Below are 17287 nucleotides of genomic sequence, written 5' to 3'. Positions count from 1 at the left end.
CACTGAGTGTCATATGTATGACTATATGCCTCTTGGGTGCAAAGAGTTCCAGGCTACATCGAAGTCTTGGTTGCTGACAGACAAAAGAGAGAGGCAGAGAGGGACCACACTGTGATTTCCAGTGACGTGAAAGTGTCCTCCCAAACTAATATGGGTAGCTCCTCAGCAGCCAGAAAAGGAAGGCCATCATTCTGGAAAAGAGGAAAACAATCCCCTACCGGTGACCCCCTCTTCAGGTGATGGGCCCATATCCAGTTGCACTAAGGATACCTCCCTGGGGAATGGTGGTTTCCTGTAGTGGGTGACTCTACAGTCAGGAATATAGAGAGGGTATCTGAGATAGATCACATGGTGACTGCCTGATGCAGAGATTGCAGAGATCACATCGCATTTAAATAGGCTGGCAGAGAGTGCTGGGGAGGAGGTAGTGGTTGTGGTGCGTGTTGTGGTAGCGGTTGTGGTGCGTACCCCAACAAGATGGGGTAGCCAGGCAGTCCTGGACACCAAATTTAGGGTGCTAGGTAGGAGGCTCAAAGCCATTTGGCATACTCAGAAGTGATGCCTGTTCCACATGCAGGGCCAGCCAGGCAGATGGAGCTTAGGGGTTTCAATGCATGGATGAGACGGCAGTGTTAGGAGGAGGGGTTCAGATTCATTAGGCACTGGGGAATGTTTTGGAACAATCACTGCAAAACACCAAGCTAAAAATCAAAAGTAATCTGGAGGCATTTGGTAGTTTTTGTTGTATTTCATGGATCAAAAGGGGATTTTGTTTTTTGTTGCTTAAAATGCTCCGTTTTGTGGTAAATCACAATATTTTGCATTTACCACTTTCTGCTGCCCCTAGTCATAGGTTTATATTTGTTTGTGTGTCTTTCACAATATGGATTTCAAAATCAGGTTTTCCTGGTATTCTAGTACAGTAGGCCCCCATTATCCACAAGGGATCTTTCCAGGACACCCCCCCCCACCATGAATACCAAAATCCATGAATATCCATGTCTTGTGATTGCAAACAGGAAGTGGGGTGCGATCGCTGCACTTTCTAAAGCTTGGGGAGCCCTGTGGAGGGTCACGCAGGGCTCCCTGCACCCCCAGGAGGCTGCTGCAGGGACTGGTAAGTACATGCCAGCCCCTGTACCCCCACTTAGCGATGTGATCCTGGGGATTGCATCGCTGCTTTCCTCCCGCTCCTTAAGGAGACAGAATCCAGGGCCCTCAGGATAGGGTGTCGCGACGCCCCAGTTTGACAACCACTGCTGTAACTCTTCAAAGCAAGAAGAGAAAGAGAAAAAGCAAAAGTCCTATCAAAAGTCCTTCTATTCATTTTGTCCACAGAGCAATCTAGAAACCACATTAGGAGACTAGGAACCACCCAAAAGCCAGAAACTGCTCCATCTACCTGATCAGCATCTTTGTCAAAAAAAATTTTTTCCCAAAGTGACTCTTCTGATGGTTTCTAATGATGGGCTAGCTTTCCTGCCCGCTATGGCAATCATAAACTCTAGATAGGGAAATTGTTTGCACATACAAAACATTGAGCAGCTAGCAGGAAAAACATAACTAGAAAAAAATATAAAGTGTCAGGAAATTTTTTAAGTTTGACCTCTTATTTAAATAACACTAAGAATTAGTATACATACGTAAACAAGATCTCTTTCCAGCGGTGCTTGCACCTCCTAGACACAGATTGCCTCCCCGATGAACCAGTTCAAGTTCCAAGTTTGTCCTGTATAAAAATAGTGGAATATTCTGAAGATAAATTGTCTATGATTTCTGAAAAAGAGTTGTCCCTGTAAGCTTACATTAGTCTTGATGGGCATGTCATAACTAATAAATAAATCTTTTTTAAAGGGGGTTTCCTAGGTATTTTGTAACCAGCAGATTTGACAAAATAACAAATTCTCACTTGTACAGCAATGACTAATGCAGAAATAATGTAAATTGAAAGCAGGTACATATTGTTTATGTATGTAAGTTTGAACAATGGCTTGCTATAGAGCATTGTCAGAACTGAAAAGAAAAAAAGCAAGAGCCTGAATCTCTTCACCTGAACAGTGCCTAGGTATGCTGTGTTACCTGTGAGGTTCTCAGGATAATGGAATCACATTAGCTAAAAGAAGAATGCAGTAAACGCCGAAGGATTTCATTCAAAAGAATTTTACAAAGATTCTACTGCATCAGTCAGAAGAGGTGGGTTTTTTGCGTGTAGACTGTTAAAATATATTTGCACATTACCAAAATAGTAACATTTCAAAATATTAATATCCGTAAGTTTGCAGCTTATGTCACCAATTTTTTGAAAGAATGCTTTTAATCCTCCCTACTCCAGGAAAAAGCAATTTAACATTGATAATGTTTCTGCTCTGAGCTCCATCTGGTTGCTGCTGATAAGGGCATCTGTGTGACAAGGGAATTTTCCACTCTTCAGGCGATTTGCAGTGTTCACTGAACTTCTAAAAACCTACCAGCAAGGAAGCTGGAGCAAGGATTTCATATTAGTGGATAGAATAGAAAATGCAGATCATTTATTAGTTACCTATGGGAATACTAATAAGACCAATGTTTACTTCCATAAATATTTTAAGTTTACTATTTGTTGCCCTGAGAAAAGTGCCTGCTCTTACTATAGGCAAAAGACATGCATGATGTTTATGGGGAATCTTTTTAATAGTCTAGTACTGCCATTTTCAACCACTGTGCCATGGCACACTAGTGTGCCGCAAGGTGTGCCATAAGAATTTGGAGGAAGATCATTTAATTAGTAGGACCAATGGGGATGTGATCCCCCCACTGGCAGCATGGTGTGCCATGTCAATTGTCAAAAACCTGATGGTGTGCCTTTGACAATTTTGATGCCTTGTCAGTGTGCCATGAGATGAAAAAGATTGAAAATTGCTGGTCTAGTAGTTTGCTAGATATCAAGGAACTCTATCTTTGCCTTTTCAACAATACACATCCATATCGCTCACATTATCATACACACAAAGTCAGAGGAATCAACTTCAAGGGCAGTTCTGAACAAAAAAAAAATGTACAGAGGGGCCCAAATCTGCAGATCCTGTATCCATGGATAGGGTCTGGCCCCCTCAGTGTGCGCACCCCCACATGCACTCCCTCCAGAGGCGAGGGGAGTCTGAGCTCAGCAGAGGCTGAGTATGTCTATTTCCAGCCTCTGCTGGGCTCAGACTGAGCTGTATATCTCAAAACACATGACTTCCAGTTTCACAGAGAAACTGGTAGTGGCTTTTTTAATCCCTTAGGCTTAGGGAGGCCCAAGGAAGCCCTCCAGGGCGTTCGCCTATATCCACAATTTCAGGTATCCACAGGAGGTTCTAGAACAGATCACCTGTGGGTAAGTGGCACACCTGTATTTGACACAGCAACTACTAAGACTCACTTCTTGGGGATATGTAGAAGTTGGCTACTGAAACTGCCTTCTTCAGCTGCAGTCACACACCAGTCCCTCCAGAAATCTTCACAATGATACAAATCTCCAGCTGTTAAACACCACCCAGTGCCCTAAAGATCATCATATGTTCAAAACAGTGAACATCTCTGTCGTTTCTAACCAAGAATACTGGAACCAACTGCCTATACCATTTCAATATGTTTCCACATAGATAAGTAACAGAAAGACTGCGCATTTTGGGATGGCTCAATTACTTGGCAACCACTTTCTGTGTATTATTTTTATTTCAACACTATTTTTTAAAAAAAAAATTTCAACTGAAAACTATGTTCAGGCCTTATAGGCATATCTGCATCACTCTCTTTCAATGCTGCAGCATTATTTTCTTTTAAACCCTGAAATGCTAAAAGGTGACTCTTCTCAAGCACAAGCTGAAACACTGTTGCTGACAACATAGTTTTCTGCAGCAATCAGCTCACGTGACGAGAATACAGCACAAAAGGATTCCTTGGTAAGCAAGCTTTCATTGCATACTTCACCAGCAGTTCACATCCTGTCAGGGACCTTTGTCTAAGTGTGCCCTCCCTGAAAACACTGGAGTCACTAGGGGGGTGTGGGCTGCACCAGGTGAAGCGCTCTGGGGGAAGGGCGTGCGCTAACATCGTAGGGTTAGGAGCTACCGTGTCATGCCATACACCCTTTGATGCGGAATGGCCAGCGGAGTGCAATGCAAAAAACAGAATTGAAATAGCTCCTTTCGTTCAAAAGGTATGACCAGAAAACCAGAAGGAAAAATGCATGGAGCCCTATGGAAAGTGAAAGTGAGCCGTAGCGTGCGTTTACTCGCGAGTAGGCATACTTGCCATAGTTTGTTGGAAAGGGCAGGCTGAGAGGAATCCAATGATATCAGAATGGTTCCGCTCCAATGAATGCAGCCCCCAAAAAACACCCAAGAAGCTCCCCCCTCCCAGCTGCGAGTCCGCGTTTACTCGTGAGTAGGCGGACTTGCCTTAGTCAAGGGAGGCTGAGAGGCTCCAAGGACATCAGAATGGTCCTCATCCAATGAGTGCAGCCCCCAAAAACACCGGAGAAGGAGGTTCCTCCCTCCCAGCTGCCTCCCTCCCAGTCTATGGAGCCCTATGGAAAGCAAAGCAGCCTCAGTCACGTTTACTCATGAGTAGGCAGATGTGTTTTGGCTGGTGGTCAGGCCAGGCAAAGGGGAATGTGAGGACACCAGAAGGGTCCTGATTCAATGGATCTGCTCCAGAAGGCAGCCTCCCCCCCCCTTAAAAAGAACAAAAAAGAAGCTTGAATGGTAAAGGGAAAGTTTTCAATTTCGCACTTGCAAAGCCAGCTGGGTCTTTATTCTGATATACCTGAAATAGAAGAACTTTAAACTGGGCACTGGGAGGGCTGAAGAGCTCACTGATTCTTTTTGGGGGGTTGTTATTGCAGGCAGACTACAGAGTAAGCCCCATTGACCATTATGGGACTTACTTCAGAGTAGACATGCATAGGCTTGGGCTCACAGGCTGCACTCCAACCCATGCTTTCCTGAGAGTAAGCCCCATTGACCACTATGGGACTTACTTCAGAGTAGACATGCATAGGCTTGGGCTCACAGGCTGTACTCCAACCCATGCTTTCCTGAGAGTAAGCCCCATTGACCACAATAGGACTTACTTTAGAGTAGATTCACTTGGTGGAACAGGACTGGCTCCCCCTTATTTAATTTTAATTTAATTATTTATAATTATTTATTTTAATTTGCTCGATGATGTCACTTCTGGCCATGATATCACTTCCAATGGGTCCTGGACAGACTGTCATTCTAAAAAGTGGGTCCCAGTGCTAAAAGTTTGAGAACTGCTGCAATAAGGTGTTAGTAAGTTGACATGGGTGTGTGTGTGTGACTCTACAAGTTTTCAAAATCACTAAAATCAGAATTTGGAGGAATAAGACCATCATGTTATATATCAATCAATGTGTACTTTCATGTAGAATGCAATGAAACAAAACACATTGAAATATCTGTGTTATAACAAAAGGTACAGGCAAAAAACCGGTGGGGGTGGGGAGATGGTACATCACCACGCCCACCTGGGGCATTGCCCCGCCCACTGCATGGGATGACGCGCAGGCCTCCCGCACCAGGTGACAAGAATCCTGGTGACGCCACTGCCTGAGAAATACTCAGGGAGAAGATGAAGAGTTTCATTTCTCTTAATTTTGTTCTATTTTATTTTCATTGTTTTACTCAAGCCATGTTACTTTATTAAGGAGGTTGAATAACCTACAGGAAGATAATCCATTTCAGATGTAAACTTAAAAGAGGTTTGTAGTGAGAACATGCCAGAATCCTCATGAGGTAGATGTGAAGACTACTCAGATATACAGCTGAGTATATAACAAAACTTCTTGAATGCAGTTGCATTACATAATGGGAAAGTGATGTGCATGAATGAATGGGCCTTACAGAACATCACATCACAGCCTGTATCAACAACTGTTTCAGGGTTTACTTAGTGCACTTCACCTCTAATAATTATTGCAGAAAACAGTTTACTGTTAACTTCTTTATGAGACATCATAACAGCACTGAGATTCACTATAACTGAAAAATCAGGATTTAGAAAGAAGGAAAATCCACTACCCTAGCAAAAGTGTGGCTGCAAGGAATGGAGAATGCTTTTCTTCCCATGTCAACTCATCAAGTGGTTCAACAGGTGAATGTATAACAAGACCATTCTGGCATAAACCCAATTTTGATCAAGGAGACTTGATTCCCTAACCGTCTTTGTCTCTCATCTTAGTTGCCATGGCGAATTCTGATTCACAGGGTTCTGTCATTCAGGGACCGATATTCTGCCCATATCCAAAGTTGCTGCAACTGACAGCCTAGAGCAGCCATTTTCAACCACTGTGCCGTGGCACACCGGTGTGCCACAAGCGGTCCACAGGTGTGCCACAGGAATTTGGGGGAAGGTCATTCTTTAATAGGGCCAATGGGAGATGTGAGCCCCCACTGACAGCATGGTGTGCCTTGGCAATTATCAAAAACCTGGTGGTGTGCCTTGACCATTTTAGTGCCTTGGCAGTGTGCCATGAGATGAAAAAGGTTGAAAATCACTGGCCTAGATGTTGAGGGGCAGCAGTTGTTAATCTCAAGCTACTCATTTGGGATGGGAAAAACAATACTATCTGCTTGCAACCAGTTCACCAACACGGTCTATAAGAATACAAGCCACCTTGGGTACCCTTTGGGGAGATAAGGCAGGATATAAATTTAGTAAGTAAGTAAACATACTTGGCTGGCCTTATGTAGTGTAATTGACGACTGATAGCTCTGGAGAGGGATACTGTCACCTGGGCGCCAATTTCAGTCACGAAAAAGACACTCCAAGGTCTTGTGAAATGAGAGACCTTAGGAAGCTGCACAAGAGGTTGGGTGGGGTAAGATGGCAACCATCAGAAATGAGAGGGAGATGGAGGGCTGAGAGGGATGAAAGGGGCACCAAGAGAGGGAAAGAGGATGGAGAATTATCAGGTGCTGGTCACAGGGGAGAGAGGGTGGAATAGCAAGGGAAGAAGAAATGGAGTGGCATAGAAGGAAAACATGTAGAGGCAATAGGAAATGGGAGCTCGAAGAGCCCAGGGCAGGGCAGACTGATGTACCCTGGGGCTGGCTGAGCCTTCCAGAAGGTACCCTCATCGGGAAAAGGTGGCCCCAGCCGCAGTGTCGAGAATGCCCCAATTAGCTAAGGGAATGTTCAAGTGGACCCCTTCTGGGAGAGACAAGGGAGGCAGCTAGCTAGAAGCCTAAGAAAGGCTAGCAGGCTACCATGAGGGACTGAATTGCAATGGAACTAGAACTGGACTGTGAGATATGTGTTACTGAGACTTCCTTATAGTCTTAGGAGAACTGGGCAGAAGGTCTGGTCTAGAGGGCAGAGAGCTGCTGTTAAGCCCAAAGATTTAACATCTAAAGATCACCAGTACAAGATCATGGGAAGCCTCTGTGAGTGGTGAGACCTTTAGAGTTGACAAACCAAGCCAAGCCCTTCTGGGTGGGAGACAAAAGCAGCCAGCTCTAGCTCTTTCCATGAGAGGGAAAGAAGTTGTCTGCATGGGAGACAGCGTGCAGCCAGAACGTTTCACTAGACCATGAGAGATCCACCTGGACTGTAGATTGTTTTGAAAGATATAATGTATTTGTGATTATTAAAAAAACAACCCTTGAGCATTTAGAGAAAGCCTGCCCGTGTAAACTACCTTGAACAAAGCCAAAGGGGTAAACCAAAGGCCAGAAAGGTGGCACATAAATACCAGCTGCTGCTGCTGCTATTATTATAAATAAACCCCTTCCTTGAGACCATCACCCATAGGTTTGAACCTGCTGTCTTAGAACAGCAGGGGATTGTGGTGCAGAGAATGTCCCAGAATTTGATGTTGTACTCCCATGTTGTATCCCACCAGGATATCACATATACTTTAAAAAGAAAAAAGAAAATACTGTCCTGGTGCCTTTTTGAAGAAGGGTAATAAGAACAAGAAACCTCTATTGGTTGAAGGGTAATATATAAATGGACCAGTGCAGACTGTAACACTACCAATGACTTAACCATGGTTAATATCACAAACACCCTCTGCCTCTCCAACTTTCCAGAATAAATTTTCCTTCCTAGCCTTACTCATACTTTACCATCACAAGTGCACAGGCACTAACCATGGTTACCAGGGAAACCTCTTACTCAAAGTTTACAGACTAACTACTAATCTTGGTTATGATGAGAATCCTGGTTATGATTAGAAACAGTGCACATGTAATAATAAGCCCCAGTTAAAGCCATGAGGGGAAGGGAGTTTGCACTGTAGATAGGACAGAAAAGCAGCATGTGGGCTTGCAGCCAATGCCTAATGGACATAAGGAATGCTAGATTTGTACAAGGTGCCCCTGCTGGTTGAGTGGATCACTGAATCAAAAGAGTAAACTCTTCTCCCTAGGTTGGAAAGGCAAAGTAAAAGCTTTTTAAACCCTTCCTTCTTGAGCTGCACCTGCCAAAAGTCTCTCTTCTGGACAATAGTTAAAGAATAGTTATAGGCACTCTGTTATAGGCACTCTGTCCACCTTTGTATCTGGTCACCCTGCGTCAATCTCAAATAATCTTCCAGTTACAAATTAGAGTAACAGAAAGACAAGCACAGTCAGTGAAAACCTATGCATGTCTAACTAAATTCAATGGCTTACACTCAGGTAATTGTGTATAGAACTGCAGCCTGAATTTCTGAACGGATCTATAAAGATGCAACAATACTGTGACTATACTGTTCACTATAAAGTGAACTGTCACTAACACAGCAGTCTCCAAACTATGGCCTGGGGCCACATCAAACCTTCCACAAGATTTTACCTGGCCCTCAGCAACTTTTTTTTTTTTTTTTGCCAATGTGCTAATGTCTGACATTTTTACTCATTATATATCATTTTTCAGTTTAAGCACAGATTTCTTTGTAATTGTCACATTTCTCTTTTGTTATGAATCATATCACAATGATTACCAAGATCCAAGTAAAACTTATTCATTCATTTAAATTTCATTCATTCATTTATAGAACGGATTTTTTCGGCCCACGAAAATGTGTAAGATATGATGTGGTCCTCATACTGAAAAGCTGGGAGATTCCTGCTTTAACAGACTAATCAAGAGGAAAGGAAATTCCTTATTGCCAAAAGAGCATTAAATCCAAATGCACTGAAGTCAACGGAGAGGCCCATGTGCAAAACATGTATAATTAGTTTTCAATGGTGCAGAAAACGTTCCTTGCTTCTATGGCCCAAATCCTAACCAACTAACTTTCCAGCTCTGACATAGCTGTGTCAGTGGGACATGTGCTGCATCCTGTAGTTGGGAGGCAGTCATGAAGGCCTCCTCAAGATAAGGGAACTATGATGTTTCCTGGTTGACCTTGGGCCAGTCAATATCTCAGCGTCACCTATACTTCTCAGGGATGTTGTGAGGACAAAAGGAGGGATGGAACTATATACACCATTCTGAGCTCCTTGGAGGAAGCGTGGCAAATGTGAAAAAAATTAACGGATCTAGATATAACAGACTTGGGATGCTATTCTAGCCAACTTTCTAGCACCGAGGTAAGGGCAACACAGTTATGAGATAAGGGAAACAACATTCCATCCCTCCTTTTGTCCTCACAACATTCCTGTGAAGTATAGGTGAGGCTGAGATAGTGACAGATCCAAGGTCAACCAGGAAACATCACTGATGAGCAAATATTTGAACCTGGATCTTCCAGGTTTAAATTTAACTCCAGAACTACTAAACTAATCCTGGCAAAATTGATGGTTCACTGTCTTTAAAACATATTTTAAATGTCTTAAAATATTTCAAAGACAGAAATATCTTTAAAATATCTGGGCCACAAAAATTCCATGTCCTCTTAATTATCTTGCAATGCTCTTGTGCAAATTAACACACTGCTTTTGTTATTTCAGCCAAATCTAACAGTGATTAAGCCATTTCTGCCCAACGTTGCATATGCGCAACAGGAATCAAATGTGTTCCCCTGTGGGCTGGGCAGAAATGCGTTCGGGGTATTTTGAGTTCTTCCTTTCTGCAGAGGCTTGGACTACATAACCTTTAAGAGATCTGAAGTTTTATGGTGCTATGATTAATGCCACAGACCTAAAGTCCTGGTTTAAGAAAAATCCCAGATTGGAAGCAGCAATCCATTTTTGCAGCAAGAATTTGAAGGACTGCATTTTGCAACTGACTTCAGTTCCTAATATTTTTATAAAGGTCAAAGTATGAAGTCATTCATCAATTTGGAAAGACACTCCTCTTCTGCATACCTGCACTGGCTCAGTCACAACAGAATGACTTCCAGAAAGTTCAAGAAAAGGTTGCGAGTGTTCCTACTGAAACACCCACATGAACTTAGAGAACTTTGAAAACCACTTTACTAGATCTGCTGAGCTGCAAGTATAAGTTAAATCTTCCTAAGAATTTTAGCACATGAAATGATTTTGTTGCAATTTGTTTGAAGTTATATATTGGTGCATTACAACCATGCGCAACAATCCAGTAGCTCCTTCCAAATGCAGGACGTCTGATCCAAATCCCAAGCATCAGATACAGAAGACCATTCCCTATTATTCTAATATAGGAGCAGTTCCATTTGTGTACATGGATCTGATCATTCACCTGAATTAAAATCAAGAAGTCTGTTCAAATAGAAGGTTCACATGTACACTAAGTTCCTGTAAATTTCTGGATTTCGAGGACATGATATAACAGATCTGTACAACTGACTTGATGGTTCAGCTTTCCCTCCGAACCCAACTTGCCAAGGAAATTGTGCCACGATACAGAAAAAAGGCAACTATTCAATTTATTTGACCAATGAGGTAACAAGTAAATACCAGACAGAAGAGTCTGCGGAATAGGTGTCTTACCCACCTGGCTACAGAATACATGAAGAGAAAATCATTGTCTGGTGAACCAGGACACTTGCTATAGTCAGTATATTTTTTCTGGGTAGTACTTTTGATATCCTTCATTACAGACTCCATTTCTTTACTTAAATTGGTTTCTGACTGAAAAAAAAATTACACAAGTGGCTGATTATTCAACTAATCATTAACTGGACTTACTCAACAAGAACATAACACAGAACATTTAAAGCACCAATCCTTTATAACAGAAAATACTATTCTACACACCTCCAACTAACAAGATCACTGCTAAGCCCAGAGTTCCCTAAAGTTTATAATTTTAACTATGCCTTTTTGATAGTCACTATGAAACTCCAAAATGCATGATTATAGATAAAAAAACATAGTAAAAGGAATATTTCATGCCCTTGAAAATTCTCTTGATTGGCACAGTTTTAATGGCTCCCAGTTAGAAGTGATCGATACTTTATACATACAGGAATTATGAGCTCCAAGTAATACAGTTCAGTTCTCTATAAAGTGAGAAGCTGAAAAGCATGAATTTAATGACCAATACATACATATAATGAGATGTGGAAGCAGAACATAATGATATTCTAGTTTAAAGGCGATATAATAGAACCTAACTGCTAAAATGTTAATGTTACTTAAGCTCTTAAGTTATTTAAAAGAGGAATATGAAAGAACGTTCAAGCTTTTTAATTCTATTATATGTAAATGAGTCATGGAGGGGAAAGAAAAGGTTGAAAGGTGGAGACAAGATGAACAAGGATCTTTCTGCCTTACACTGATGCTTACTGGGAAAGTTCCCAGCTGCTCTTGAAGCTCTTCCACCTCCTTTATATGATCTTGCATATTCTTGTTACTGTGACAGTGCCGAAGACTTCGCTCCACATTGTTGCCAGGATAACAGGGAAGGACACTGTTAGCAAACTGCCTACACAAGGGACAAGTAAATTCTCCTTTGTCCACAGAGAAGCCCTGGAGAACCTGGTCATTCTAGGAAGTAAAAAAGAAAGATGCCAGTGAATTTTTGAAGTAACAAGCAATTATAATCTTAAAAATTCTAGAGATAGCATTGTGAGAAATAAGAAATAAATATCTGGCTATAAAAATATTAGCTTTTAACAAATATTGAATATATGCTTAATTTAAGACTTTGAAATTACTCACAGCCCAATCCTAACCTGGGCTGGCGCATCCAGGCCACATGGCATCCACTGCAGGTTAGGAAGCAGCTGAAAGTCTCCTCGGGGTAAGGGGATATTTGTCCCTTTACCCCAAGTAATGTCCCAGCCTGCCCTATGGGGCTACTCACAGCTACTCCAGCTGTATGGCTGGCAGAAGTTTAGAGCAGCGGTATAATGCTGGCTGGGCTAGCAGGGAGGTTAGGATAAAGTGGAGGAGGCCTCCACCGATCCCGCCTCCCTCCTGGGACTGTTCCATCCTCCCCCCACCCAGAACTGCCTTCTTACCACCTCTGAAATTCCCTCCTGCCACCCTCTCACAGCCCCTGCGCTGCTTAGCATTAAACTCATATCTGTCAGTGATCCTGGGTCAGAATGCAGTGTTGGCAATACCCACTCCACAAGCACTGGTTGCGAGGTATTGCAACATGGTTTATGCCACATTAGTGACAGTTCCACCAGCACAGGAATTGCTGGCTGGCGGAGCGTGAAAATAATAGTGTTCGAGAGCACAATCCTGTTTCACTAGTGAATATAGCAAAGTAAACACAGACAACCCAAACCTGCAGTTGCTGTGTAATAGTTGAAAATTCAGGAAAGCAAAGATTTGCAAAAGAGAATCAATGGGCAGAAGACGGCCTAACCTTTCTCATTCCTGCCAGTTTTGCCTTCCAAATGCTCCCCACAATTTTTTTTCATCGCTTTTCCCAAATCTGGGATCCAAGATTAGGGAGAATACTAGAGGCATGGGAAGGAGGAATTTGTAGAGCAGAATAACCAATTGCAGAAAGATTAAAGTCCCTTCATTCGTAACACACCCTGCATTTTAATATCTGACAAACATGTTTGGAAAACATGTTTGCCATATACATACATACTGAGCCTGTACGGTGCAATGAAGCAGTTCTCACTTTCTTTCTTCAGAGCCCTTTACTCTCCTAACCGCAGTCTCTGGGGGCCCCACCAGCATATAGCAGAGTCTCGGGGAGATCCAGAGCACTGGCATGTGCACTGGTGTGGTGTATATTGTGTCCACTTATGGTATAATGGAGCCTCCAGGCTCCTAGGAGCATACTTTGAGAAGTGACGGTGTAGTGCAGGGGTCGGCAACCCGCGACTCTGGAGCCGCATGCGGCTCTTTCAGTTGTCTGTTGCGGCTCCTCCGGGTGAAAGTGGCAAAGGAGGTGACAGGAGGCACCTGTGTTGGGAGGGCAGGTTGCTTCCCTCCGCTCCCTGAGCTCACTGCCCTCCTCTCCCTTCACCCCCACCTGCCCTGTATTGGTTTCCCTTTTCAATTTTGCCCGCTCTGCAGGCTTAAGCTCCCTGCTTTTCCCTTCCCCAACTCTCCAGCAGGACGCCCTCTTCCTCAGCCATTGCAAGCCCTGGCAGCCCGCCTTTCCCTGAGCAGGTCCTCACTCAGTGCAAGGAGAGGCTTTTCCTCCACAGCAGAGGAGACATCCTGTGTGTCTACTCAGTAGTAAGCCCCATTAGAGCGGATGAAGCTTACTCCCACAAAAGGGTGCCTGGGATGGCAGTCTCAGAGCCTGCTCCTATGCGTGTCTACTCAGTTGTAAGCCCCATTACAGCGGATGAAGCTTACTCCCAGGAAAGGGTGCCTGGGATTGCAGCCTTGGAGCCTGTTCAAGGCCAAGCGCAAGGATGGGTGAGTGGGAGCCCGCGCCCGGCAGGTCTGTTCTCAAGCAAGCCCTGCTGTAGTCCCTGGGCTACTCCCAGGAAGGTGTGGAGGGCTGTAGACTCAGCCCCCTCCTGTGCAGGTCAACTCACAAGTAAGCCCCGCTGTAGTCAGTGGGGCTTCCTCCCAGGAAGGTGTGGAGGGCTGCAGCCTCAGCCCCCTCCTATGCAGGTCTACTCACAAGTAGTCAGTGAGGCTTCCTCCCAGGAAAGTGTGGAGAGGACTGCAACCTGAGAGCTCCAACCAACTTGTCTGCTCAGAAGTCCCATTGTAGTCAATGGGGCTTACTTCCAGGATAGTGTGGAGAGGGTTGCAGCCTGAGTGAGGGAGGGCAGGCAGGCAGGGCAGAAGCTGGCCTGTGGCTGCCCTCCCCCCCAGCTCTGGCTTCTTCTCTTCCCCACCTCTGGAGTCTGTGTCCTTTTTTCCTTCCAGCAGGGTGCCTCTGGAAGGTGGGGGGAGTTCTTTAGTATCCATGTAAGATAAGCAGATGTCATAACCGCCATATGTATTGGAATCGAGGAAGATCTGGTGCGGAGGTAGATGTGGTGTCAGCAGTGGCCCCTTTAAGGGTAAGGCCTGGGCATCCAGCAGAGTGTGCTGCACAGCTGCAGCCACTTGAAGGCAATAGAGCCCTCAGGGATATAATGAGCACCTGAGGCAGGAAGGGGGTGCAGGTTGGAGAGAAGACTGACTGACTTGGCTTATTGACTTTGGACTCTGCCCTGGATACTCTGACTAATGGACTGCTGGAGACACTGGAATTTGAAGTGTGGCTGCTGTGCCCAAGACCTGCTGAGGACCCAGGGTCTGCTGTAGTGGTGGGAGGCTGATGGCAGGAGAGAGGACCTCTGCAGGTTGAACAGGTGAGCTACCCTGGAGGTGGGGTCCAGCCGGACTGCAGGGCAGAACCAGGGTCATTTGTTGGGGGAAAGAAGGGGAGCTAATTTGCTTAAAGTGGGCATAATTCTCCAGGCAGAGAATGGCCTTGGAATCAGGCAAAACACCATAGAGGACCAGGCATCTGAAAACACAGGACAAGAATGTATGACAAACAAAAAGCTACAAGAGGGGGCTACAATATAAAAATGGGACCTATAAGAGCATAAAGGTAAAAAAAAAAAACTATATATGCAGTGTTATCTTCATTTTACATGTTAAAAGGGTTTTGTGGCTCCTGAGGTTTTTTTTCCTCTGGAAAATGGATCCAAATGGCTCTTTGAGTGTTTAAGGTTGCCTACCCCTGGTGTAGTGGCTAGAGTGTGATGCTTGAACATGAAAAATCCAGCTACAAGGGTCATAGGTAGCCTTGGGGCAAGTCACTATCTCTCAGTTAACTTATTTTGAGGTTAGTACACTTCTCTGAGGATTTAGGACAAGAGCAGGATGACAAGTAAATACTCATTTTCCTTTCATCCCATGGATTAAATGTGCATGCTTGCATTCCTGCTTCCCAATCTGTTCAGAAAGAATTAAGAAAAGAGCATGCTGTGTAAAAGCAAAAAAACTTCAAACATTCCTTAACTGATAAGAAATCTCTACAGTTATTTGTAGATTATTTACAATTATTTGTACATGTAGCTACACAAGTTCTCCAGGAGGAAAAACCCTTTGCCCTAAACATGTGAACCAGGTCAATGTCACGTTTGGGTCACAAACCTCTTCCTTAATCTACCCAACTTTAACTCTTGATTTTATAAAAAAACAAATGAAGACCAAGGATGTTTTACAGAACTGTAAAGAGGAAAGCTCACTTGCGAGCAGTGGAGGAGAACACTGATGACTAAAGAATATTGATGAGACGCTTCAAAAGTGGTCTACCCTTGACATCATTTCTTTGCCCTTCTTCCTCCTTCAATGAGCCACTGCAGGCTTGGTGGGGAAGATGGGGGAGGGGGCTATCTGCACAATTTCAGTAGGATAAGCACCAAGTAGCTTTCTTGCAGAATGCTGAAGCAGAACCCTACTTTATTTCTAAGATCCCTCAGTCTACCTATCCCATTCTGTGAACTAATGAACAGCAGTTGACTTTTTCAAGATTTTAGCTTTCACCGCCTCTTCAGGGTCATGTTTTGGTGTTATAAGACACTTCAATTTAGGCACACAAAAGGCATGCTTATATTTAGATGAAATTGGGGGAGCAGTAGTCAAACATGGACAGACAGGCTCTTTCACTGCTGCATCAAACTGCCCCCTCCCCCATTCTGCCTACTTGCCTGTTCTTTGGCTCCCATCACAAAGACCACACAATTAAGTCAGAGTAATCTTCAATTATCAAAATCTACATTTCTTGGTAGGCTAATTATTTATTCTATGAGCAAATGATCCACCTCTTTATTACTATGTTTGTATACATACAAAGAGGAGGTGTACTGTGTAACACTGTCCCAGTTTTAAAAATCAGTGCACAATTTGTATGAATAAGCATATTTTTCACCAGGTAAAACAGCACATATTATTAACAACAGTATTTATATACTGCTTTTCAACAAAAGTTCACAAAGCGGTTTACAGAGAAAATCAAATAACAAATGGGTCCCTGTCCCAAAATGGCTCACAATCTAAAAAGATGCAGAACACCAGCAGACAGGCACTAGAAAAAACACTGCTGGAGTGAGGATGGCCAATTATTCTCCCCTTGCTAAACAAAAGAGGAGCAACCACTTGGAAAAGTGCCTCTAATCCATACAAAGTTTATTTTTTCACACTATCTCAGATAGCTTTAAAATGGAAACTAAAATAATCTGTGGAAGATAGGTCTCTATCAATGGCTATCAGTCATAATAATTAAATAGAATGTCCATGTTCAGAGGCAATATCAGCTACTGGGGGGCTAATATCAACAAGGGTTATTGCTTTCATGCCTTGGTTATGGGTTTCCCCAGAGATACCCGTTTGGCCACTGTTGGGAACAAGAGGCTGCTCTAGATCAGCAGGCACCAAACTCCGGCCCACAGGCTGGATTTGGTGCACACTGAAATCCTTTACCCAGGTAAACAGAACTTACAGTTCTGCTGCGGAGCTTCCTCTTCTTGCCAGTGATCACCCCCAGACTTTGAGGTGGCTAGCTGTTTCCAGGTTCCATCAGCCCTAGCACCTGGATTTCTGGGCAGATGTGGTTGGCTGGCACAAAGTTTGGGGCTGATTGGTGGCACAGAGAGGAGGCTCTTCAGCAAAACAGTAAGCTCTGTTCGCACCAGGGAAGGATTTTCCGGCACACAGAAGTCTCTAGTTTGGAGATCACTTGTCCAGATGGATGATCTGCTCTCGCAAGGTCCTTATGTTTTATGTAACAATTACATCTCCCCCTTCCCCTCATTCTTCCCATTCTTAAAAGCCAATTAAACCAATCAATGGGGATATATAACATAAAAGATCAGCAACAGTGTCACTAAACACAAGACACCATCTCACTATACATTTCTTGACAAAAAGCTACAATACTGCAAAGTCCAACAAACTTCAGTAAAGGTTGAAAGAAGAAAGCACTCCAAACTAAACAAGTCCTTTTGGAATTTTCAGTCAGT

The 17287-nt window shown here is 43.6% G+C and overlaps 1 protein-coding gene across 6 annotated transcripts in view; it reads right to left on the bottom strand.

The window, feature by feature from the left end:
* The window catches only part of UBR3 (ubiquitin protein ligase E3 component n-recognin 3), a 133435-nt gene that overhangs the window by 32830 nt on the left and 83318 nt on the right, over positions 1-17287 (bottom strand). For 4 of the 6 annotated variants that reach the window (XM_066612165.1, XM_066612168.1, XM_066612166.1 and 1 more), the window contains 3 exons: positions 11670-11882; positions 10888-11024; positions 1644-1729 (listed from right to left, as the gene is read on the bottom strand). In XM_066612165.1, coding sequence (XP_066468262.1) covers positions 1644-1729; positions 10888-11024; positions 11670-11882 — 436 coding nt within the window. The remainder of the gene's footprint in view (positions 1-1643; positions 1730-10887; positions 11025-11669; positions 11883-17287) is intronic. The other 2 variants (XM_066612171.1, XM_066612167.1) reach the window with 1 other exon arrangement.

This window comes from Tiliqua scincoides, chromosome 1, assembly GCF_035046505.1.
Source record: "Tiliqua scincoides isolate rTilSci1 chromosome 1, rTilSci1.hap2, whole genome shotgun sequence".
Lineage (NCBI taxonomy): Eukaryota > Metazoa > Chordata > Lepidosauria > Squamata > Scincidae > Tiliqua > Tiliqua scincoides.
The sequence above is the reverse complement of the archived record's forward strand: the minus strand, read 5'-3'. Positions and strand labels throughout refer to the sequence as shown.